General features: G+C 35.3%; 1 protein-coding gene across 4 annotated transcripts in view; it reads left to right on the plus strand.

Annotated features, from left to right (window-relative positions):
• Positions 1-27,489, plus strand: part of CDH19 (cadherin 19) — a 113,101-nt gene that overhangs the window by 69,444 nt on the left and 16,168 nt on the right. For all 4 annotated transcript variants that reach the window (XR_001875588.1, XM_017819596.1, XM_017819594.1 and 1 more), the window contains 7 exons: positions 4,987-5,213; positions 8,423-8,717; positions 14,951-15,070; positions 15,706-15,870; positions 16,480-16,664; positions 17,747-18,000; positions 20,432-20,568. Coding sequence is in view for 3 of the 4 variants with exons in the window: in XM_017819596.1 (XP_017675085.1) it covers positions 5,016-5,213; positions 8,423-8,717; positions 14,951-15,070; positions 15,706-15,870; positions 16,480-16,664; positions 17,747-18,000; positions 20,432-20,568 (1,354 nt within the window). In the remaining variant the exon portion in view is untranslated. The remainder of the gene's footprint in view (positions 1-4,986; positions 5,214-8,422; positions 8,718-14,950; positions 15,071-15,705; positions 15,871-16,479; positions 16,665-17,746; positions 18,001-20,431; positions 20,569-27,489) is intronic.

Genomic DNA, 27,489 nt, shown 5'->3' on the forward strand with positions numbered 1-27,489 from the left:
AAAGTCAAAATAGACAAAATTAAAATATTTAGATTCAATAAAAATAATAGCTAAACCTAAAATAATATTAAACACGAGAAAAACCGTAAAGAGAAGAAATCAGGCAGATAAGCATAAGCTGACAGGTTTGTGGTAAAGATGACCTGAGCGACAGCAGGACTGGTATAAATTTTTCCATTAAAAAAAAAATTAATCAATCAGTTGATCACAAAATACTTATATATGGCATACAGCGACTGTGATTACATTTAGTAAAAATTAAGTTCAAATAACAAAATAAATTCTTGCTAATTTTTTTCCTTTTTCTCATTGTTGCTTTTTGTCAAGTTGGTCAAATATTACTGTTACAATAGTATCTTCCATCTGGAGCTAGATATGTCATATTTATTCCATAGGAGTTTAGCATGCCTTTTTCTAGTGTCTCCAAATAAAATACTTAAAATACATAAAGAATGGAAAACTTGCTTAAAAAAAAAACTTGGCACTGAATGCAAAAACTCAAATCACAGCCAAGATCAAAGAAAAAGATAATGCAGAGTTTTAACACTGCAAAAATTATTACCCTAATCTATGTGAAATTCAGCAACAGTCAGAAGCAGCAAGAATAGGATTAGGTTCATTACAGTGCACACTCTGGAAGATTTTATTATTGTTCTGTACAGATTATAAAATACATATAAACAAACAAACCTCCCCACAAAACTTATGTATTAATTACATTAGTTGATATACATATTATTATATATTACTAAGTTTTTGAGAATTCCAGGAGTAATATAGCCTAGGTGTCTACCATATTGTGCAAAACCTAAACTGGTCAAAGAAAATGAGTCTATGTATAGTGTTTTCTGGAAAGAAAATAGAGCGGTAGCACCATAATACTCTAGGATCATCAGTAATCAGCCATATAAAATGCAACCAAGACAAATACCTGGCAGCAGTACAAATGAGCAAATCTGTAGTGGAGAAATTGGAAGGTTTCTAACCATTCGAGCTTTTTATAACATGATAATTTGTAGGGGTTAGTTACAAATACCCTTTCTTCTTTATCCTATTAAGTGAAAATTAAAGATAGCAATATACAAGGGAGAAAAGTTTAACTACAATCATAATAACACGGATGCATGAAACAGAACATGTAACTGAAACGTCATCATCTTGAGATAAGAAATGTTTCAAAAGCTGCATATTAATGAATTAGATTGGCTTACATGAATTTTTCCACTTGTTGTTTCCTTGATGTTATTAAAACAAGCAAAGACAACACCAAATTCCACAAAAGGAATATCTTTCAGTCTGGCATTTTTAGTTCTGCTGAATACTTTCAAGGACAGAGAGACTTGTTTTCTCAGGAGTCACTGTTTCAAAATTCAAATGTAAATAGGATCAAGTACATATACAAGATGGTCCTAATGGTCCATCTTGGTGGAATTCCTAAGGAATATGTTACCACATCCCTTGTTACCATATTTCAGTGTTTTGCCACCTCCTAATTAAAAGGCTTTACTTATATCAAATTATGAGGGGTTTGGTACAAAATTAAGTTTGGTTTTCCTGTTCTTCAGCTAACAGAACTGGAACAGAATTTTTCGTCGTCTTCATTGTAATCTGCTGTTTGGGGTGTTTTTAGTGCTTTAGAAAGTTGTTGTTTGTCTTCACCTTTAGTCTTTTGTTTTCTCCACCAAAAAATATTTAACGTCCCTGTATCCAAGCAGCAGTATTTTTTAGATCTCTTCCTACTACTTTTCTTGTAATGCTAGGCAGTAACAGGTATTATTTCCAATGGAGAAAGGACGTCACTTGGTGGTGATTCCAGAACAAACCTAACAAAGGACTCTTCAAATTTGTGCCAAGAAAGTAAATCTTAAGTCTACAAGAAACTCATTATTTTCACTGGGTATGAAAGGAAGATGCTGCTTTAAAAGTTGTTACAACTGAAATTGATGCTCTCATTACTGTGTTCTAAGTATCAGACTTTATTATTGCAATCCACTGCATGTGTGGAGTGGAGACGTACTCCCTGAAGACTAGGAACAGAAAAGTGGTTTCCATTTCTCTCCCTTGGGAAATCATTATTGACAAATCATTTGCTCATCTCTGAAAATATATTTGTCCTTTTTTTTTTGTCAATTAGAGATTATTCTGATAAAAAATCTGTCTATTTGTGCATACCACTATAACAACCAAAATTTCAGTGCTTTTCCGAATCCTCCCTTCTATTGAATATTATAATTGAAACAGAAAATAAAAGGTCATTTCATTTACAAAGCCCTTACCAAATGAGTGTAAAACAAGAGACAACTGATGGATAGGGAAAGACAAGGAAGAACAAGGGAATAATGAGACAACACTAGTCATAGTGATTGGCAGTAGTCTCAGTACAGAATCATCTTAAACACTGTGAACATTTTTTTTTTTTAATTTAAGTGTGTAACAATGAAATTTAGATTTTTAAGAAAAGACTAGAAATAGAGGAGGAAATAAGAAATTAATTTCTGGATATTTTATGAGAGCCACTTTTGAGAGTTAGCTACAATCAGTGGAACAGAAAGAAGATGATTATTTCACAAGGGAACAATTGGATTTATAAAGAATGGCAACATGTGCTGCCCAGAGGCCGGAGGCAGTGTCTCAATGCCAAATGAGTAGGAAGATGTTGGAAGTAAACATGCTTTGAAAGGTCCTGAAAGTAAAGGCAAATTGAGTATGTTTGATATAGCAGAAATACATATAACTCTCATTTCCATTACATAGCTTTATATTTTTTTACAGAAATTTGCCTACTGTCTGTATTTTCAAGTCAAAGTCTTTTTATACACTAACAGTGTACAACATGTCCAAATTTAGAAATGTTTATTCATGCTCATTATGTTTGGGATATGATGCTTGAATTCATATAACATGGGCTATTAATATAAATTAATAAAAAGGAGACACAAAAATAGACCAAAATACTAATTGTATTCTTTATGTTGTTCATCTCTAACTGCTGAGCACATTGCAAAAAGGTGGCCAACAACAGACCTGTGTAGCCATATTTTGTACTCTCGCTATGTTACTGTTTATACATGGTGTCTTCAGATGAATTTGAAAACGACTGTTTGACATTCACTCTGCGTGAAATACTGCCCCACAAGTCTGAAATACCGTGTTGAACAATGTGGGTAATGTCACAAGAAGCATCTAAAACAACAACAAAGGGATAGCCAGAAGTATTTTCTATGGCTCAGACTGAACACCTGTCTCTTCATACTGAATATTGAAGTAACTTTTTTTATGATTCCTCAGAAAGGTCTCTTTGACTGTTCAGTTTTCATTGCTTGATTTGTCTGTCCTTTGGTATGTGCTGCAATAAAATGAATGTTCATTTTCAAGGTTAGTTTCTGTGAAGATTACTGCTTAGCGCTAAGTACCCTCGTTGCATAGAGCCTCTCCAAGGTCTTTAGGCCTTTTAAGCCTCACTCAAGCTTTATTTCAGAGCCAAGTTGAACTTTGTTGGCCTTGTTTTCCATGTCACAAATATTATTCTTTCAGCTATAGGAAAATAGGCAGTTTTCCACGGGAAACTAAAACTAGAGAATACCCAAGTCACATTCCTTCTATTTAAGTCTCATTTTGCACTGTTACAGATTTACAGTCCAAAACCAAAAAACATTAATAAATTGGAAGGTACACTTTAGCATCTATGGTTCTATATGACTTTACTATTAGAACTTCCTTATCTTTTCTCTCTCCACATATATATATATATATATATGCAGAATATATTTTAACAAGCTGTTGTCCAACATCATATGAAATTGTTGGAAGATAATTAATAGTTTTCTGTATTATCTGTCTTTTTAAACAATTATGATGTTTCCCTTTGGATAAGGATTGGTATTTATAACATTATTATTTAAATCATTAACTTAAAATATATGCATTGTATTTTATCCTGGACAACTAGACTTCTGGATTTTTCAGCCCTAAGGAAGATACATCCAAATATTTCTTTCCAGTGACTGGGGTATGACCAATTCATAAACCAGACTGTTCCTGCATAGAAAATATTATTCTTTAAGGCTAAAGCCTTGAAAAGAATGGCTAATGCCATTGTCAAATAGGGTTTTAAGACTTGAAATGTGTGTGGTAAGTATTTTTAAAATTTTACTTTTTTCCTCACGTAAGATGGCTATTCTTAACTGAGCGCTGCATTATACTTAAAATTCAGAGTTTCCTTTATTCTGCCAAAAATCACTGAAAAGTCAGTAACATCTTATAATTTGTGAAAAGTCTTCATTTTCTGAAAGTATGTTTTGTGCCTATGAAACTAGCTGCAGAAACCTACATCTTTCAAGATGCATTTGCCCTTTGACTGCTTAATTATAGCCAATAATGTCAGAGGTGGTAAAATCAGTTAAGACAATTTCTATCAGCCAGGAAGGAGAGGTGTAGATCTTTGCTGCTTCTTCATGATGCCCTACCACTTTTGGTATTTTTGCAGGCATTTTGTTGAGCTGGGAGAGTGGGTAAGAAGAGGTTAAACAAATATCTGCACCACTCTGTTTCAGCTGCCAGACATCAGGACCACTAAGTCTAGATGTTCACCCTTCAGGCAGTTCTGTGACTGCAGCTCAAAATGAGCCCTGCCTAACCAGAAGCATACAATTATTCCAATCAAATTATTCCTGGGCTACACAATACAATTACCCAGCTTAATTTGAAAGATGATTTAATTGAAGGATGATTTTTCTTTTTTTTTTTTTTTGCATACAAACTCCCTGTATAGGATATTCATAAAGGAAAGTCGAGCATTTGACTTTCATGCCAGAATATCTATTTTAAAAAGAAACAGACTTTGTTTCAACTCTTTCCTTTTAGGGAGAGGAGGAGGTTTTAACACTGCAAATCAGCTCTTATATTAGCACAGAATAAATATATAGAAGTGGAAAGACAAAAGGGATGCTTTGTCAATTATTTTTATTTTTTTTTCCTCTTTCACAGATTAAAATTGATTGAAAGAAGGTTTCAGCATGAATTTCTCTGCATTGATACCTCTCATGGTGATGCTGGTTCAACTTTGGCCTTACTCCCTCAGCATGCAGAACCACAGTGCTCAAAACACAGATCTGTCTTTCACGGCAGTTCGAAGAGTGAAACGTGGCTGGCTATGGGAGCCACTTTTTGTAACTGAGGAACAGATTTCACTGAGTCCTCTTTATATTGGACAGGTATGATAAGTAATGATTCAAGGACAATACAAGGTTAGCTTTAGCATGCTGATTAGCAGCTTCTGCCTTGACTTGGAAGACCGAACATCTCCAGTGACCTGGAAATAGCAAGAAAGGTAGAAACTGGAGATCAGGAAGCTGTAATTAGGCATTACTACATCTCTCCTTTCCTGTGACCCTACTGAGGGTCAGAGAACTCCAAGAGTTGGAGGCCATGGTAGTACAAAGGACCTTCCTCCACCTAAGTTGCAGTCAAGGAAACTTCACATTCAATCTGTTACTGAAACTAGTTCTATACACAGCAGACGAAGGTATAAAGCTGAAAAGTTCCTTTTTTTTTAAATTCTGAATGAAAGTTAAGGACTCATTTATCAACATCTGGCAATTTGCTTGTGCTATTTTTGGCATTGCATCAGAGCAGCCATACTGAGCGTAGTGTAGTTTACAAACAGTATTTAGCATGATTTTCTATTACACTAAGTAGAAGCTGATTTACCCGTCATTAATTTTTAATGAAGCAGATTAATACTAAGTCCTTTTACCACTGAGAAACTACAGGAATCTGCATGGTTCATTAGATTAACGCAGGTTTAGCACAACAAGCAATTATTTTTCACCCTCCTTTAAAAATGTGCTTTAAGATAATTGTCTTAATGAGGCTTTATCTGCCCCTTTTCTTCTCTTTCTGCTTATCATTATTATATTTATTATTATTATTTATTTTTGTGTGATAGAAATAACTGTAATCTTGAGATCTAGTTTTCTTTTCTTTAAGGCCCTTTCTAGATGAATGAACCAAAAAAAGTTTAACTGCTAATTAACTAGCACTAAAATTTAATTGGGCCCAAAGGGTGAAGTGTTCAAAATTCATTAATTACTTTTTCCCAGCCCCTTCGAAGTAACTACTATGGAAATGTGATGTCTCACTTCTGAAAGAACAAGTTCAGACAGGCTGTATATTTTTTTTGACCATTATTACTCTTACAATACTTCAAAAATAGTTTCCTGCAAAGAAACTTCATAAATATCATGTATTTTCATGTTCTCACCTTTCTATTTCTCACAGGTAAACTGGGAATTTTATTGAAGATTATCATTAGTTTGTTGCAGTGTTACCATTGTCTAGTCAGACAATATGTCTTTTTATTGAGTATAATATACTCTGCTTTCAGCAAATTAAGTGGTAGTCTATGATCAACACATGAATTTTTAGTAATTAAGGCCCTGAAGAAAACTACATCAATGAAAATACACAGGTAGAGAATCTCCGCTTTCAAGTCGCTATTCCATATAAAATTCCTTTCACAGTCAGAGCTAAATATTCAAATTTTATTTAACATAGACTCATGACTCCTTTTCTATTATCAAGCTTAAGAAAAGTAAATGTGTCCATTGGCACTGTAATGACAGATATTTGAGAGCAAGTACGAAAATTCCTGTTCTCAGTTCTAACTTACAGTAAGAAGACCATTTATTTTGTTGTGCTTAGCCTAAAAAACCCAAGTAAACTGAGAAACTTTAGTATGCTTTCTCAGCAAATGTCATTTGTAAGAGAGTCTCATTTTACATGTTCAAGGTCATGAGATCTTTTGTGGATAAATGATTATGAGTGAAGTTGCTTAACACAAGTTATGTCTAAGCAGCCAGTCCAAGGTATGCTTCCAGAATCTAAGGGTTTTATGCACTCTGTGGTCACATCTGAAACCCATTAGTGTAAAGATCTAGATATACATCACCTGTCCTGTGCCCTGCAGTTCATTACAAGGAAACCAAGTTTTATCGACAACAAAGAATGTGTGTTGTCCCTTAGCCAGATGCCAATTTCGATGGTGTTAAAATGAGTTTGACCAGATCACTTTTTGTACACAACTACTTATGTTGAAAATATTTGACTTCAAGTTGTTCATATTTTAAATTATTCTAAACTCCTTAGACTTGAAAATTCTCTTTTGTACTGTCAAGGGTAATTAACTCTGCATATTTTATGTCTTAAATACTTTGAGAGAACTCAGAGTAGGAACTCAAAACTGTTCCTCATATCTCAGAGCAGTGTCCCCATCACATTGTTTTGTTCCAAAGAAAGGTAAAAATTATTTTTGCAACTTCAGAAGTCATTAGAAAATATTTGAGTAGATCCAATAGCGAAACAGGCCCTTTATACCCTGTAGTTACTTCTTTCCCATTCTGTGTCCTCATATCCTACATTGACCTGTAGGGTCAATAAGCATGAAACAAAACAGTGAGATAATTGAAGTCAATGGTTAGGCATATTATTTGCATTTTAAACCTGTCGCTTCGTAAAAGAAGCAAGTTGAATAATTTTATTTTTTTTTTAGCTTTGCATTTTTCAATTATTATCCAGGCTCTTAGAGAATTTGACATTTTTTTATTCTAAAACCAAAATAAATAGAGAAAAATAGAGAATTAATGTTATAATAGAAATTGCTGGTTCCATAAAATTCAACTGTGGATGCTTGACGTGTTAAGAAATTAAGTTACTGCTATTTAAAAGGTTCTATTATATATTACTAACATTAACAGGGCATGAACAAATGTAGCTGGACCACAATTGTCTCCAAGGCTCAGCTTCATCAAAGGAATTATCATCATAAAGTTCAACTTAGCAAGACAACAGAGGATGTAGATCATCCTGGAAGGAAATGGAAAATGTCTATCAATTTATTTCAGAATAAATAATATAGGCTTACACCACAGAATGGCTTTTCACCTCTAATATTTCAACAGAAATAGAACATCACTGTTGCTCACATTTGCACTTAGTATTGCTGAGGAAAAAAAATACATAAAACTTACAAAGTACACTTGCCATTTGCAATAATAAAAATTTTAGATAATATTTAATGGTCTTTGCCTTGTTTTCAGCAGAGTTGTATGGGAGCTGATAAAGCAATGAACTAAAGTGGGTACTTACATTCATTTCCTTCATTTCAAAGTAGCTGAAGTGTCTCTTTTCAGGTTTGTCATGCACTCATAAGTCTGTTATATAAATACTTTAAAATTAAATACTTTAATATACTTTAAAATTAAAATGACTGGCTGAAAATGTGACAATATCTTCTTTTAAATATTAGTATCTAAGGCTCATTAGTGACAGGGTTCACTGTAGAATGAAAACAAAGGCTCAAATGAATAGTTCAAAAACTTATTCCTCCTAAAGTGTGACTTATTTTTCTGTTTTGTACTTTCAGCTGAAATCAGATTTAGACAAGCAGGATGACAACCTAGAATACATTTTGACTGGGGAGGGAGCTGGAAGCATTTTTGTCATCAATGAATATAACGGCAAAATTTATGTGACACAAAAGCTGGATCGAGAAAAAAAACCTTTCTACAGTCTAAAAGCAAAAGCAATAAACAGGAGCACTCGACTTCCCGTTGAACCTGAATCAGAATTTATTATCAAGGTTAGAGATGTCAATGACCATGAACCACAGTTCTTGGATGGGCCTTATGTAGCTACTGTTCCAGAGATGTCACCTGAAGGTATCATATGGTGTGAACCAAAATCTTTATTTCTTGATTTTTTTCTAGATAGTTGTGTGGATACAAAATCTTAATAACATATGTTACAGACTGCTTCTCAGTGAGATGAAAGCAAACTCTTTTACAGGTTTGGAAAAGGTTATAAATATTTCTACTTAACATCCTTGTTTTAAAATATTTATTTTGTACTGGTTTAAAAATACAGCATTACAAGTAAAAATAGGTAGAGTACTGAAGCCAGTTGCAAAGGAGATGTGATGACCACCCTCACTCTCTGTATGTTGCCAAGCATCTTTCCTATCAGTCAGCTTCTTCTTGTTTGGACTAGACTGTGTGCAATGAAGGGCTAACCTTCCGTTTTCCTAAGCACATGAATTTTCCTGTCAAGAGGAACAACTTAATCCCTACACCTCTTCTTTCCCCCTTCCAAATAATCAAACAGACCTGTACTAGGATCTGTCATGTATCTGGAAACTTATTTCAGCAAATACAAAGCAAAGTCAACATCTGACAAATGTAAGTGTATATATACATCTATGTGTACATACACATGTGGATACATAATATATGTACACATACATTTAAAGCCTTCAGGCGCCCCAAAATGTGAATACAGCAGACATAAACAAGCATGTTATAGATGCTATCTCCAAGCAACTATCTTCAAAATCAAAGGAAAACTAGATTCTTTAATTCTTACATAAAGAATCCCATAATCTCTTTAATTCATACCCCTACCTCTTTTGATTATTTTTATTTGCAATTGATATTGAACAGAAATTATTGTGCTACTTTAAATAGTATGAATTAATGAGGTCATTAATGTAATAGCATCAGTGATCATAAAAGGTAATAAAAACTATGTTTCATTAAGTATTACCTGTTCAACTTTTAGGGCAGAATCAGTGAATCTTTCACAGTGAACCGTAAACTTAATGTTCTTTTACCAGCCAGAATAGCAGTTGCAAGAAAGAGATATTCATGCCTGGTGTTTAATCAAAAGTAGGGTTAGTATCCTAATTTCTGCCAGGAAGCAGCAGCTCAGCATCACTACCAATAGCTACAAAACACCTCCATTTAATCAGTTTACTTGCTAGTCACACTGCTTATACCAACTTCTGCCAGGGAAATCACTTGTGATTGTTTCTTCACTGCCACTTTTTTCTGTGCAGACAGACTTACAGACTTGGTTTGCATCTGAGCTCTTGGTCAAATAACTTTTTCTAATCAGTTTCTTGTTCAGAGGGTTCTTCTAGGCTTTGCATCTTGTTCATTTACTCAAGTTTGGAGATGAGAAGACAGATGTCTTGTAAATGACCTTTTTATTTTTATTTTTATGTACTCATAGTAGAAATACTTATAGTTCATTGTCTAGAATTATTTGGGATTACACGGTTGTAGGACTTCTATGACTCCTTTTTTTTTTCCCCTGTGGGAAAGCATTGTTTATAGGGCACAGAGTCTCTTATAAAATGTTTTTGGTTTTGTTTTTTTTTAATGGCTGGTGATTTAGTATGGTTTCATTTATACTCACAGAGACTTGTAACCATTCACATAAGTGTATGAACAACTGACTTATAAATTTCTTCTATTTTATCTTTCTGTCTTAATGAGAGCTATATGGGGGAAAAAAAAGAAAAATAGTCAGGTAGGGCAGTGCATAAGGACAAAACAACAATGTAACCTTTTCCCATATGCCTCTATTTCCCACCAGAAACCATTAATAAGCAGTTGACAAATGAGAAGTTTTACTCTCTACTCCCTTGAATTTGCTATAAACAGATAATCTAAAAGTGAAAGGCTCAGCTGTCTTTATCCACTCTCCTGTGTCATCTATTATATATTTAAATTCCTAAAATACTATATCACTTCAGAATAAGATTAATTAAGCTGCAGAAAACTTAATCTACTTTGTGATATTCTTGTAATATTATAAATAAAAAATATTCTAGTGAAATGTAGAAATATATGAAATGAAAAAAAAAAAGTTAAAAAATCAGAAGTAACACCGTCTCCCATTTATCAGAATGGGTGAAAAATGAAGAACCCAGAGTGCCTCCTCTCTCAGACACAGACTGCCTGAAATAGTACACTCACAGATATGCAACCATCCGGCGTATGATATGCGAATCCAGGTCATCCTATGGATTTTGAAATGTTTTCTACATTGCTTCTTCCATGCCTGACCTCTTTAGCACTAATACCATAGCTATTTCAGAGATCATTCTTTCACCTGTTTCTTCCATGTAGACACTACTGGAATACAAATATGTATATCTGGAATATACAATGTAAGTGGAGTATATACCTTGACAGTGGTCAGCTCCAACACGTGATACAGCTGAGCCGCACAACATGAGTACTTCTATAGACTCGCTTGCCCTGCTTATCAAAAGGTAGGGACTGCACTACTGAGGTAAAACCTGTTTCAGTGCACATCCTAAACCAACCTTACAAGGACATTTATAACCTCCCAGCAGACAGAAAGAGTAATCAACCAAAATTTGCAGCACTGGTACCATAACAGTTCATTGTTATCAGTGCTTTTCTCCCAGTAAACTAGAACATACTCTTGCATAATAAGGGATGAAGAACAGAATTAGTTTAAGTGATACAGTGCAACAGAGAGCCTTACCCTTTGCTCCGTTTCAGAGTTCTCTAGCATTGGCTCTACTCACTGATGCTAGATCTAGTAATTTCCTCACAGAAAACTCTCTAAGTGTGGTCAATATTTTGGAAAGCAGGTCATTGCTAGTGAAAATTTTGTCTGGAACTAAGAAAGAGAGGAGAGAATAATTCAGAGCTGACCACTTGCCTCAGAGAACCACAGCAAAATCAGAAGATAGAGACAGATAATTTTGCCTGCAGTTAGTTACAAATATCACTATATATACTAATGTGCCAGCAAATTAGAATATATTTTAATCCTTTATTAGCTCTCTTTTATCTTCAGTACTAAATTTTATTAGATTTTTAAAGGCAAGTGTCACAGTAAATGAAATGCATGTCAGCAAATGGACTCTTCTGAGAACATAGGTCTGTGCTCTTCCCTCAGGCACTCAGTACGATTTTACTTAAAGTGTCTTCCATATAGCTGTTAAACTTGTACAAATGCAGTATATCTGATGGAGTGGTTAAGAGTCAGATGCAATAATCTATCAGTACCTAATGCCCTTACCGATTTCAAGCTCTAGTTAGAAAAATGAATAACTATTTGCCATATGAGGACCCTATAGCATACCTGGCTGCAGCATATAAATGGCACTACTCTGTTTTGCCCAAGAAGGGTAAAATCAAGCCTGAAGAGATAAAAATTAGTAGTTTGCCTTAAATAAAGCTAATCAAAAAGTTCAATTGTGAATTATGTCCTGTCATGCTTACAGTGTTAGGAGTAAGGGTTTAGGGGGGTTCTTGTTTGGTTTTTTTTTTTTGTATGTGTGTGTATTTATATGTTAATAGATTGGTTAAAGATATGATTTGTATCTATATTTTCTCATAACCGCATACTTACAAATAATGGCTTCTGAGAGTTTTTGAGTATAGAATATTAACATTGCAATTTCTGTTTCTCAAATAAAAATAGTAAACATTATTCCATTCAATAAAAGGTTTGGGTTGGTTTCTGGTTGTTTCTTTGTTTGTGGGGCTTTTTTGGGGGTTGGTTTTCTTTGTTTCTTTGCACTGTTTTGTTGGGCACTTTGTTTAGGGTTTTTTTTCTTTTTTGGTTGGTGGGTTCATTTTGGTGGTTGTTTTTCTGACTGTTAAATGTATAAAAAAATACAAGTTTCATGGCATAATATTTTTCTTCTGCTTACTATATAGTCTGTAGTTAACCTAGAGGTTCATGTAGTGATCATAAAATCTCCTTTCTAAAAAAATGTGAGAAAATATAGCCTGGTCTTTACATGGTCTCCTGTCACCCCATTTTAGAAACGATCTTCCTCCTGAGAGTGCAGGATATGTTATTTCTTCCCTCCAGGTCATCTCCCTCTTTACTAGATGTCTCTTGCCTGTTCACCTTTCATCTCACTGAGCCCAACTATATAAATTCAGTGCTTCTGCCTTCTGCTATACTCGGGAAAAGTCAACAGGCGAGCAGAAAAGTGTGCTTGGGTCTTAGAGAAGCAGGAAATGTTGGTTTAGATTCAAGCTTTCTCTATGATAGTTAGAAACTGTGCAGAAAATAAACCTACCTTTAAATGTGTGAGATCCACAAATGTTGTAATAATAACTTTGCATTCCTATATATGTTGGATTTTATTCCTGATTTACTAAATATGGTACTGTAAATAAGTTCATTTCTAAACATAGTTGTGGGCAGTTGAGTTTATTTAGGAGGAAATAGCATTCATGACAGACCATACCCATTGGATTATTCATAGTTCTTGATCCCTTCCTAACTAGCACTCCATTTCTTTTTCAAAGCAATTCCATTCTAGTTATGCTAAATTGTCTTAGAGGATGAGTTTTCTGTAATAGTGACAGCAATTTCCACAGATCCCAGCTGATACAAAGTTAACAGTTGTGTAGCTGAAGATTTGATTTACCCTTCAGTCTTATTATGGAATTCTGTTATTTCTGAACCATATATGTGCCCTGACTAAATATGAATCTGTAATTTTATATTTAACATTTCTCCAGAGCAATAGGATCTGTATATATATTTATACATCTATACACACATCTAAAGCACACATGAATGTCAGATATTCAATATTGTAGGTATGTTTTGAAGGACATATAAGTCCAAACTTGATCAACGTAACTGGTCTACTCTGGCCTCAAATCGGGAGGCCTGGAGACACACCATCTATAACGCTGCTGCTTCCTTGGAGAAAGCACGCAGGATCACTCTGGGGGAGAAAAGACAATGCAGAAAGAATCATGTCTTGCAGAATATACCACCTAAGGAGTCTTTCTGCTGTCCCTTTTGCAATTGGACGTGTCTATCTCTTATTGGCCTTATTAGCCACCAGTATGCTTGTAATAAACGTGTGTAGAGCCTTTCCCAAATCTTCGTTCGCAAAGCCTAGCCATGATGATGATAACTCCAAAAGATCATGGGAATTATTAAAGGTTTATTGTACTCTTCACCTGAGAGAAGATAGCATGGGTTATGGAATCACTTGCAGTGCTAGTGAATAAATTGAAAAAAAAAATGCAAAACATACCTTTTCAAAATATTTAATTTAGCATATCCTTCTATGAGAAAGCATTTTTCATCTCTGTTTAAAAATAAAAATGTTTAACTGTTAGAAAACTCAGAAATGAATATATTTGTTTTATTGGAGACAAGTATCAACTTTGCCTTAGTCATAAAAAATATGGTTCTGGTCTAGCTCCCTTGCACTCCATTGTTTCTTCTTCTTTTCTCCTCCAGCAAAACTATGCAAGCTGTATTGGTAAGCAGGTGCAACCATGTGAACATATGTCAGAAATTTTTAGAAAGTATCTTGATTTCCCACTATTCCTCATGAGAAGTGATATTTGTATTATAATGCAGAACCTAGGTAAGGAAAAAAGACAAAAATAATTATTACCTTACAAAATTATGTTACTATGCATATTTTCTTTTAAAGGACAGTCATTAATGGTAGTGCCAGTCAATCTTCTATCTAGGATTTAAACAGCTTCCCATCAGAGATGAAATCAAGCTCTGAAGTTTAATTGTGCTGTGTTTTTTGTACTGGTAATTCTGTCATTGCTTTTTGCTCTGAGACAGGCTCATTAAAGAGTCAACGATAAAAAAATTTATCTGAGCCTTGTTATACTTCTTGGCTGCTTTGCTTGCTAACAATTAATTTCTTTATCACCAGTGGGCCTACTGGTGATAAAGTAACTGTGTTTTCTTTTTCCTTTGAGAAACTTCCATAAAATACTTTGAAGAACATAGAAGGGGAGGAGAAACAATTTGCCATATTCCATTCACATATCAGAAATTAGGGAAAAAGGCATGATATGGGTAGTATTTTAAGCAACATAATGTAGTGCTAGAAAATAGTACGTTATTTATTACGTTATTTAAATTCGAATGCAACAAGAATAGTTGCTGGGGACATATTTTCCCTTTTTAAAGATAAATTTTAGAAAGTGACATTTGCTTTTGTAAATTTTTAGGACTGTTTGCTAATACATCTGGTATGTTAAAAGGTTTTAAAGAGTTTATGTTCTATAATTATGAGATAATTTATACAAGAAGAGAATAAATATAATCTATTTTATTTTTCCTTGAGGTACTTCGGTTATACAGGTAACAGCTACAGATGGTGATGATCCTTCTTATGGGAATAGTGCCCGTCTGCTTTACAGTCTCATTCAGGGACAGCCATATTTCTCTGTGGAGCCAAAAACAGGTACTACAAATGAACTTGTAACTTGAAAACATTAATGAACTAATAAAATAGATGCAAGCAAAAATGTTCTTCATTTCAGTACAAAGATCAACTGATACCACCCTCTACTCTTACATCTTTGCATAGTTCCTAGATTTAAAGAAAATAATTTTTTTCTTTCCCATAGGAAGTTGAAATTCTTTCTCTCTAAGAAATCCAAACTTTAGTTAGCAAAATATCTTGTTAAAGAAAAGAGCTGTATTACGAGTACCTCATTCAACCAATGCATCTAGGAACACTTCTCACATAACAGCTCTGTGACTCATTATGTGACATTTCTATCTCTATGTTGGAGGAACCACAGATATGGGAAATCCCTCCCAAAACCTTCTTTCTGACATGGTTATATATGGTAGAGGAAATAAATGGAGTATTCTGCTCCCCAGAACTCTAAATATGCACAATGGATCTCTGATACAGTGTATTTGAAACCATGAGTACTAATTCACAGTATTAGGGCAGTTTTGCTGTGCATGGTCTAGAATGTAAATTGATAACTAGGTCCAGTGATACATTTTATATCCATATTATACTGTCAGATGTTCAGAAAAAAATGAGACTGTTATATGCTATTACATTATACTTTTCATTTTTAGGGGTCATCAGAATGGCTTCCCAAATGGATAGAGAAACAAAAGATCAGTATTTGGTCATCATCCAAGCCAAAGATATGGTTGGACAACCAGGGGCATTTTCAGCAACAGCCACTGTTACCATCAACCTCTCTGACGTCAATGACAATCCACCTAAATTTCAGCAGCGTGAGTATAGGCTGCTTACACTAATTGAAGTCTTGAAGAAATGTAGATCCAGTGAGAGCTGCTCACTGGGCTGTCAGGAAAAACTAGTGAAATGCAGCAGGGAAGTGTTGTCCTCCACTGTATTTTTGCCCTGTTGGTTCATAGAATCATAGAATAGTTTGTATTGGAATGGATCTTTAAAGGTCATCTAGTCCAACCTCCCTTCAATGGTCAAAGATATTCAGAGCCCCATCCAACCTGATCTGGAATTTTTCCAGGAACAGGGTATCCACCACCTCTCTGGATAACCTGTGCCAGTGTATCACCACTCTCATTGTAAAAAATCTCTTCCTTATCTCTAATCCAAATCTTCCCTCCTTCATTTTAAAACAATTGCCTCTTGCCCTTTGCTCTATTTATTGCTAAAGTAGGGCTGAGAGTGGAGGATCCATAAGCAGAAAGATTGTACCCTCATCCTGTACCCATGATCTATACAATGCTAGATTTTATCCTTTGCTCTACCAAAAGTTGGGAACTTTCCCCAGCTTTCTGAGAGCCTCACGCCATCATAGCTACAGCAGCTATTAACTATGGTAGATCACTAAACTGTGCCAGTATTTATTTCTTTAGCACTTTACCATATGAGTGTCTCTGAAGAAGCTCCTGTGGGCACCACTGTAGGCAAAGTCTTCGCAGAAGACAGCGACATAGGGGAGAATGCAGCCATGAACTATTCCATTGAAGGAGATAGCTCACATGTTTTTGACATCATTACTAACAATGAGACTCAAGAAGGAATTATCTTACTAAAAAAGGTGAGATCTCAGAAACCGTCCAAAAAATATCTAAATACTAGAGAGAATTTCCTCAAGCAAGCTGGATGTTTAAAAAAGGCCTATTGCTTTGGATTCTACTATTTTCTTTCTTTCTTTAGGCTTTGTGATTTGATTGGAATATTAGGGGGATAAAAAGAAAAATGCTTTTCCTTCTGTTTACCTTTTTGACTCATTCCTATTACTGCTGAATACAAGCGTGACAGAGTATCTTAATGTCATCTCTAGCTGTGCAACAGTGTATCCCATTGTGAGAAAATGTTCTATCTCTTTTGTGGATCATCTGTAAAATTTTTATCAATTTTATCAGTGCAAACAATATTACTCATTTCCAACACATTCCGTTATGTGAAGACAGAATTTATTACAATATTAGATAGACAATGGAGGTTTTCTTATGGCATAACTTTAAAAAGACACTAAATACGCTAAAAAAATTACCAGCTTATGAATTAAGATATTTAATAGTCTTTGATACTGTGTAATCTTTTTTTGAATCACACAGAAGTATTTTTGGGGCATCTAGGACATCACCTGAAATGAAGATAGAGTTCGATAATATAGTGAAATCAAGGGCTTGGATGAACTGAAAGCTATAAGTGTGGTGGTTTTGTTTGTTTGTTTGTTTGTTGATTTGTTTTCTTTCATTTTGGTTTAAGAGTTTGGGGGTTTTTTGTTTCTTTCTTTCTTTTTCTATATGGATTTGTTACAGTTCAGAAAGCTATTTATTTAGTAAGTCTTTTTTAATTATTTTTTTAATTTCAATAGATAAAGACTTTCTAAAAGAGTAATGCAACTATGACTTTTTTTACAGTGTTGTCTGACTGTAGCATTAAAGTCAGCACAAATGTGAAAGCAAACAAGAATAGTTTAATTTTAAAGTGTTTCTAACATAAAAAAGAAGTCTTAGAATTAACTACTTTTAGAAATAACTATTTTTTTTCCATAAATTCCCAACTGAAGGATAGCACTATTTTGTCTTTAATCTCACACCATTTAGGGAACTATATTTAATTCAAATATGAAGAAAGAAGTATTTCAAATCTCTCTTTTATTCTTAACAGACAGTGGATTATGAGAGCAAAAGGAGATACAGTATTCAAGCAAAAGTTGTAAACAAGTACATTGATGAGCGCTTTTTGAAAGAAGGACCATTTGAAGACAAAACCATTATCAAAATCAATGTGGAAGATGCTGATGAACCTCCAGTTTTCACCTCAGAGAACTACGTGATGGAGATTGATGAAGGGGCTATGAAGGGCTCATTGGTGGGGGTCGTAACCGCTAGAGATCCAGATGAGGATGACAGTCCAGTCAGGTACTTAGTATGTGAACAGGTCTCAAATATAAATGTAGTTGGGATTTCCAAAGTGTATTTCTGCTCCTTACCTTGGTTCATAATCACAGTTAATTGTGCTCTCACTGTGGCAGCCTATGTTACTCAAGATGTTATGGTTTAACCCCCTTAAGCAACTAAGGACCACACAGCTGCTCACTCACTCCCCCACCTGTTGGGATGCAAGAGAGAACTGAAACGGTAAAATTGTGAGTACTCATGGGTTCAGATGAAGATAGTTTAATAATAATTTAAAAAAGAAAAGGAAAAGAAAGTGACAGAGGGGAAAAAAAACAATGTACAACAAAACCCCAAGAAAACAAGTGATGCAAAAAAGACCCAAAACAATTACTCACTGACAGCCAGCTGATACCTAGCCACTCAACCCAGCAACAGCAGATCCTGTTTTTAATAATTTTAATAATAAATAATTTTTTCTTTCTCTAAGAGAGAAAACAGGTAATTAAGCTTTAACATACGGGTTACAATTAAAATAGCTTCCTGAATTGCCTGACATCACTATGTACTATGCAATTTAGACAAGCTAGGATACAGTGAAAAATGGTCAAGACATAAAATAATTAATGGTATGTAGATTTCTAATAGCAGGAATATATATATATATATTATGTTATGGCTTCAGAGGTTTAGGCAATGATTTCTTATGATTTTACATTCATTTACTGTTATTTATTAAGCTAGTAATAGGTTACATCAAATAAGAAAGAATAAAAATATACATGCAATTTTTCATTCCCCCCTAAAAAGGGATCATTTGGTAGTTTATTTAGATGACTGCAGCATCTCCTGTGAAACAATTAAATGTTAATGCATATCTATAACTTCTTAGAAATATTTTAAAGGAACTTGCCTCAAAGTGAATATGTCTACATAGTCCCAAAACAGTCATACATATATTGCCTCACTGAGTTTCTTTGGAGTATGTCACTTCTAATATAAAGGTATGTTTACTGGGCTAAGTGCCATGCAAATAAGAGTATAATTTTAAAACCATTGCTACCATAAATGACAGCAGTTACTTGTAATATAGAAAACAAGATGAAGCCCCGGTTTCAAACAAACAAATTAAAAAAGTCATGCAAAAAAACCTTACTGCATCAGTAATAAAAAGTAACAAATATCCAACATAGAATTTTTGGCAATTGTTTATCAGGAATCAGATTACCGAAAAAAAAAGCCCAAACAGAACAAAATAAAAATATTAGAAAATCCTAAACAAGCTTTGATGTAGGGTATGAGGAATACTCACTTAAAGAAAAAAACCAAAACAAATAAAACAAATAATAATTAAAAAAAAAAAAAGAAAAAACCAATCAAAATTACAAATACCTAAAATAGAAGTTTATAAATGTTAAAAATTCAGCTCAAATTGTAAGAACTTTCACTTATAGTGTTGTAATGGTTCCTTGATTTGTCCTTTACTGATTTTCAAAACAGGGAAAACACAAATATAAATAACAAGTTAGAGTGTCATTCAACTTCTGGTACATTAGTTGAGCTGGAGTCCCAAGTGTTAACAGGAAACAGAAAGACTTTGTCAAGCACAATTAAAGGTACAGTAAAAGGGAGTAGTTTCATGTGGGAATTCAAAATTAGAGTGGAAAGAACCTTGCAACTACTCAAACAGGTTTTATTTCCATGGAATAGACTCTACTAGGAATTGCATCATATGGTATTTTTCTTTGTAGGTCGTTTAAAATATTAGTAAATATCCTTTTTTGCACCAATATCTTTGGTGTTTTTTCTGTCCATCTCTGGTCTGTGATCAGTGGTTAAACTTTAACCATTTGAGTGTTATATTTGTATATACATTCACATGTGCATGTCCGCATATGGTCAGAGCATCTGGAGCCTTTTCAGGGAACATTCAGGAACACAGGACTCATTTGCAATCATCTCCTGCATTTGGATTTTGTACCCTGCCTAGACACCTCATTACAGATAGTTTTCTGTCTTTATAATGCTCGTTCCCTTGACATCAGAGCTTGTCAGCAATGATAAAATAGATTTGCCATTATACCTCCACTTAGCTGTTGTGTTATTCATTTCACAAGTGGCACGTTTGCTGTTTCTTTTCAACGAAGTCATTCACCTGCTGTGAGCCTGACTTAGAAGTATGAATGAATAATGCATTTCAGATTCAGTTCACATTCATATAGATCTGAGACATATTTAGTTTTATAAAAAGAAGAGCTTTGATCTTGGCAGCAGTGAGTTTTAAATGTTTATAAGTGTACATTTTTCATGATTTCTGGGTTGTTGCAGCACATATTTATATGCATATATGCACAGCTCTGTTTTCTCAATTCGCAATAGCTTTCTATGTCCTTTCCTCTGATGAAACATTTTGGTATTAGGAAATCTCTTTATTTTTATTTTTTTTTTGGTGCAGGTACTCTATTGTCCAAAGCATGCCTTTAAAGAGACTGTTCAGCATCAATGAACACAATGGAACAATCATTACAACTAAACCTCTGGACCGAGAGATAGCTTCTTGGCACAACATAACTGTTACAGCCACAGAAACAAGTGAGTAAGAAATTTAAGGAACACTGTGTTTTATATACTGTGAACTGTAATTATCCTCTGAATATGCCTTCTTTTAAGCAGAGAATACATGCTTCTTTCTCATTATATTACTGTTGCTTGCTACATTAAAGAGCATTATTAAAATGATTTGTTAAATAGAAGCAGAATGTATTTGAGCTCCAAGGTCCTGTACTTTTTCATAAAAGATGACCTTACCAAAAAAAAGAAATTGTAATAGGATCGAGAGTGTAACACTTTCAAGTTACACTGAAGCATATGAATTGTTCCTGCAGTGCAAGATCTTAGGTTAAATTAGACCCTGGTTAATTTCACACCACATTTTTGACTAGTGTGAAATTAGCCAGGGTCTAATTTAACACCAGTCAGAAACCTGTGGCTCAAATTAATTGTGAATGTAACGCCTAAATCAGCTAGACTTCTATTCAGTAACAATTAAATCTATAAAGCAACTTTTACATAGATTTCACCTGTCAATTTTGTTTGAAAGTCAAATACAAATTACCTCTGTTTGTGCTTTTGGTGATCTAGTTGTCCTGAATCTGGGGCAACACTAGAAATTTAGTTATAAGACAGTTTAACAAAATATTATGCGATATTATTTAAAAATTAATCCCATCCATCCTCAGGAAGGAGAAAAACTATATGGAACTAGAGTCCAATCAATAAATCAGAGAGCTTTTACCAAATACTCTTAACACCTTTTTTAATCCTGAATCTCAGTTAAATGCTATTTATTGCTAAGACCACTTTAAACACATATTCATAAACAGCACTATTCCCAAAAGGCAGCCTTCTCTGTATATATGTAGAACATTACTGTTGGAACTGTACTATAGGATATTCAGTACCCATTTTAATTGAAGTCTTTAATTTGTATTTAGGAATTGATAGTATTACCTGTCTTTTTAGCTTTTCCATGAGTTTTTAAGCATAAATGTATTTTTCTTCTCATGTTGTTAGGCAGCTGGCAGGTGTTGGCAAAATTGGTCTCTGGTGTAGTTTTATCTTGTCTTGAATAGCACTATGGAAACACTGCAGGATGACTTTGGTCTGGACTTTTCTGTTTAGTTAAACAATAAAACAGGAATGAACTAAATGTTTCAAATGAATAACTGTCTCCTGCAGCAAAAGAAAGTGAGTCTTTCACAGTAATGAAAGTTGTTGTAGAGAAATGGAGACCTCATTATGTTCATATTCTTATTCTTTATTTCTTTAATGATGATACGGTCACTGTCTATAACACACTGTTCAAAAGCACTGAAGTTAGGTCACCTTGGCCTGGTATACCTGGAATGATTTATACCATGAACTAGCAGCATTTACTCCTTGTAATATAGTCATAACACATACTCTGGGCATGAGACATTTGGTGGATGACATTGTGGCTCCACTGAAGCCAAATCAAAATGCCATTAGAGTTCACTCAAACAAGTTATTCATTGTACCTGAAAGACATTTCGAAACTGCATTACAACAGCAATCTCCCTAGGAGCTTGTTAATGCCCTGAAACTCATATGGGACATGAGACTTTTGCCTCCATTGAATGGACAGAGATCAGAGATTAGTAAAAGAAGTTTTCCTCTGTTACTACAGACCTGTGGTGTGGGTCATCTTATCTTTGTGCCATTGAAAGAGCATGTTTTAACAGTATCCAGAAGTAGGTCTAAATCACTGGAACTTAAATGCAAGCAGTCAAAGCTTGTAACCTGTTGAGACTTATTCCACTTCATGCCTAAAATATTTCTTGATTTTCAAGAGAAATCAAGTTTCCTTTGATCAGTTTTTACTTGGTTGTAATCAGCTTTCACCTACTACAAAGCTGAAGCATAAACAGTAGTATTCTAACCATATCTGAGAGCAAGAAATCCTTAAGTCCCCACTATCCAGCTGGCAATTGCTCAGTAGTGCTGTTCCACTAGGCTCAGTACTGAGGTCAGTCCCGTTTAATATACAATTATAATAACAACATTTATTGTTAGTAGCAGTGTTTTTTGTCAACCTGTTTTTCCTCCTCCCCCTCCCCCCCCCCAGTATTAAGGATGGATTCAAATAATACAGACACCAACTTTAAAGAATAAGTGTATAAGTTTACCATAGAGCAAAACAATAAAGAATTACAAAAGAAATAAGAGTGGCTTATAAAACAATAGACTTAGCAATGCATCTAATCATTACTACGAAGAAATTCTTATGGTGATTAAGAGAGAGATACACCATCAGTTACCCTAAATAATACATTACTACCATCCAGACCGCACTTCAGCAGGGGTCTGGATCACAGAGAAGGCCTGGAGAACCCCTTGCTGGTAACTGGGAAATCCTACGCAGTGTGTCCACTGGTAGAGTGAAGCCTCCATCTTTGCTGTGAGAGGGTCCAGCTTATACAGTGTTAAACAAATCAGCTTACATTGCTCGATTGGTGTGGAAAAACAATCTGGCTTTCTTCCTCCATTGGTATTCCCTTGAAGCTTGGCTAAGGCCCAGAGGGAGACCCAGGAAGTCGATTTGTCCCATGTACTATCAGATACCCCATGGCCTTGACTAGTCACTGAATATAGAACTTATGGCTACACTGGTATCCCAAATATGAATCAGATGTTACTATGTGAGGCCTATTGTTCTTCACAACCTTGGCAGCAAAGAAAAGGCATATTTATAACACATACAGGCCTTATTAATTATTCATAATATACTGTGCTAACAAGCATAAGTATGTATTCTTAAGGCATTACTAAGTATTAAATAGCATCTTGGTTAATAAGCAGATATATCGCTAAATACAGTACTAGGCTAAATAGAATGTTATGTCGGAGAGTTCATCTTATAGTTCAGCTTTGGCACAGGGCCAGTCCTTCAGGCCCCAGCATTATACAGTGCTAGTATTATTGTTATTATTTCAAGTTTATTTTTTCTGGCTGATGACAGTGTTAAGCTTTCTTTAATCCTCTGCAAGTATTGAGTCCTATTTTGTCTCTAGGGATGGTCACCGCTTTTCTTTTCAACTTAGTCATTTTAGTCCCTAGCAATTAAAGCATTATCTTCATTTTCACACTGATTCACCTTATTGCACCTGACATGCTGTTCTCTTATACCTTGTCTTTCAAGTTCTGATCTCTCTCATAGAGGTTATGACAAAGAATTTTTCTGCTCATTGAAAGATATTTAGCTTAATGTAGGATATGAGTACAATAGCTGAATTCAAATTTTGACTATTTTCCTGTGCAAAGGATAAAAGGCAAAGTAAGTGTTTCCTACCTTCTTCCCCAGTGGCAACCAAAGCAGTACACCTGCTTCAGCAAAACCATCATTAAACATCCACCAGACACTGATTCCAAGAGTGGCTTTGTAATATGTTGCTCCCTCCCAAAACATAATAGCTGTGATTTCAGAAATATTAAAAACTTCCACACTGTTAAAAACTTCCATACATACAGAAATTCTCTTTTTTGTCATTTAATCATATGCTGGTGAAAAAAACAAACACCAAAACAACCATGACACAACAAACCAAATATATTAAAGAATTAGAAACAAGACTATTGAAAAAAAAAAGGAAAAAAAAATTTTGCTTAAAGAAAACAGATGTGATTCCAAAAACAGGTCTAAATGTTTGTGCCAGCAAGGCATACAAAATGTAGGCTTTAAAGCCAATATAGTATCCACGAATCTTACAAAAAAAGCAAGGTAAGAATGGGCAAAGCTAGCTAGATCCTTCCTGTTCGACTTTCTATATAAATGAAGCCATCAAAGGTATTCCCTGCTTTCTATTAAAGGTTACAAAGTTTTCCTTTGAACAACAATGCAGTCGTATCTCTGCGCTACACATCCAATTCTGACTTCAGTAAAAGAGTTTAAGTAACCCCATACGTTTGGTATTATTTCAGAAAGGGGTGTGGGCTACTCTTTATGTTTATCTAAAAGACAAGCTGAGCATTATTTCATTGCCTGTTGTATTATTATGGATGTTTGATTCAATAAGAGAAATGTCATCTCACAAAGAATTATTTCTGAGATGACTCTGACAGATCATAATGTTTGGGAAATTATCGCAGCTGTAATGACTTCACAGGAGAAATAGAAAAGTGAAACTGCTGACTATCTACTCCTTTATCTCTGTGGTAGTTGCTTTTGTTGCCATTTCCTTTGGCAAGAGACTCAGAGCTATCAGCATAGGTTCCATAAGATCCAAGAAAACAAATGTTTGCTCCAAGCAACTAGTGAATTATACATTAAAAAAGTAATGTAAGAATCAACCAAAGTGAGTCAGTTGGAAAAGAGGTAGAGAAGAGTATGTTTTGCTTTTCTCTTAAAGGTTTATTTAACTAATTTAAGACAATGTCTTAAGGACCCCCAAACAGGTCAGATACAGTGACACTAGGACCAATCCTGAGACACATTTTAACTATAATGAATATTCTCACAATTGACATGCTTCTGGTTTAGATAGAGCAGATTGAGATATTGACATATTTAGGTTGATAGATATTCAGTATTCCTGGAATGTCTTAAGATTATTTTACTCACTGGAAAAAATGTTTTCATTATGGTTCTTAACCAACAAGATGTCCATATTAATGTGAATGTTGCTATTGCAGAGAAATTTCTTGCCTACTAGAATAATAAGTTACATTGTGGGGAAGGCAGACATTTCTTAGAGCTATACTGTGTAAATGATGATTCAACGTGCTGACAGGAAAAAGACTTCCAAGAGATACTCAATATAGAATCAAGGAATTAAAGAGTAGTTTAGGTTGAAGGAACCTTTAAGTCATCGAGTCCAACCATAAACCTAGCACTGCTAAGTCTGTGATTAAACCATACTGACAGATCTACATGTCTTTTCAATACCTCCAAGGATGGTGACCCAACCGCTTCCCTGCACATCCCGTTCCAATGCTAGACAACCTTTTCCATGAATAAAATTTTCCTTATATCCAATTTAAACTTCTCCTGGCACAACTAGAGGCTGTTTCCTCTCATCACTTGTTACCTGTCAGAAGAGATGGACCTACACATCCCTGCAACCTCCTTTCAGGGAGCTGTAGAGAGTGATAAGGTCTCTCCTGAGCCTCCACTTCTCCAGTCTAAAGAACTCCAGCTCCCTCAGCCACTTCTCATAACACTTGTGCTCCAATCCCTTTACTGGTTCCATTGCCTTTCTCTGGACACGCTCCAGCAGCCCAATGACCTTTTTGAAGTGAGGGGCCCAGAACTGAACACAGTACTTGAGTTGAGGCCTCACCAGTGCCGAGCACATGGGGACAATCCCTGCCCTAGTTCTGCTGGCCATACTCTTTCTGATACTGGCCAGGATGCCACTGACCTTCTTGGCCACGTGGGCACACTGCTGACTTCTGTTCAGCCAGCTGTGTACCAGCACCCCCAGGTCCTTTTCCTCTGGGCAGCTTTCCAGCTACTCTTCCCCCAGCCTGTAGCGCTTTGTGGGGTTGTTGTGATCAAAGTGCAGGACCTGGCACGTGTCCCTGTTGAACCTCATACAATTGGCCTTGACCCATCAATACAACCTGTCCACGTCTCTCTGCAGAGCCTTCCTACCCTTGAGAGAACAACACTCTCACTCAACTTGATGTGAACTGTAAAGTGAGGGAAGGTGCACATGTTCCCCTCATTCAGATCATAGATGAAGGTATCAAACATGACTGGCCCCAATATGGACTGCTGGGAACATCGCTTGTGACTAGCCATCAGCTGGATTTAACTTCATTCACCACCATTCTCTGGGCCCAGTCATCCAGTATTTTACCCCAGAAAACAATGCATTTGTCCAACCCTTGAGCCAGATGATTTCTCCATGAGAATGCTCTACCTGCAAATATTCCTTCCCTTGTTTTCAGCTGACGTATTTATAAATATCTTCATTACACAAAAAATTAGTTTTTTCAGCTTAGTCTGCACACAACTTTTGTACCATGATACTAGTATATTACATCTGGCTTTCCCTTTTCTCAGGTAGTAATAGCAATATAATTTTGTGTAAATGCAGTAAAGGCAGGGGAAAAGTACCTTATATTATCAGAGTTTATTTTCCTTTTCATACAGGAATAAGCTGTACTGACATTTCTTTTACATATAAAGCCACAGTAATAAAGTATACTTGTATAACAGAAGCAGTATGTCTCCTGTGAGTACAAAATGCCTAGGAATTAAACCAGTGGTGTAAGTAACACTCAGAAAAACAGTAATACATGGACCAATACAAAAAGCTCAGCCTAAGAAACCTATTGGCAGCCATGCCTTAAATACCTATCTAGATATCTAGATATCTATCTAGATATCATTGCCTGAGCAAAATTAGACTTTGCAAGTATGTGTTTGGACACTAGTGGATAGAAGAGCTCTGACATTCCAAGTTAAGTCTTGGATTTTGTGTTGGCTAGGGTTTGGTGTCAGTGCTCACTGAAATTTCACTGTCTAGCAGTGGCAAAAATATTTTTAAAACATGTAAATATTGATGATTTTTTCTCCCAAAGCTTCAAAATTTGAAAATACTTAAGAGGAAGAGTAACAGAATTTCTTAAAAGGCCAATCATTGTGGTAGCCATGCTGTTAAGTGATGTAAGAAAGTGCAGCCAGCTCTTCTAGTCACTCCGCTCAAGGCTCTCCTGCCACTGGACCACTGGAGCCCAGCCTGGTGCCTGGGGACCCAAAGCCTCTGCCCAGGCTCAGGGTTGTGGCTGACACTTTCCTCTTTGCAGGTTCAGCCAGTAGCACAGCTGAGCACATCTCAGAAACTCACAATGAGGACACTGACATGGTCAGTCATGCAGATTGACACTGACAACATAGTGGTGCAGACACACACACGCATAATGCTCTACAGATTCACAAGCACGCACACACTCACGGATCCCTTCTGCACCTAATTCTGTTTGCCCAGC

This window comes from Lepidothrix coronata, unplaced genomic scaffold (assembly GCF_001604755.1).
Source record: "Lepidothrix coronata isolate B3197 unplaced genomic scaffold, Lepidothrix_coronata-1.0 Scaffold75, whole genome shotgun sequence".
Lineage (NCBI taxonomy): Eukaryota > Metazoa > Chordata > Aves > Passeriformes > Pipridae > Lepidothrix > Lepidothrix coronata.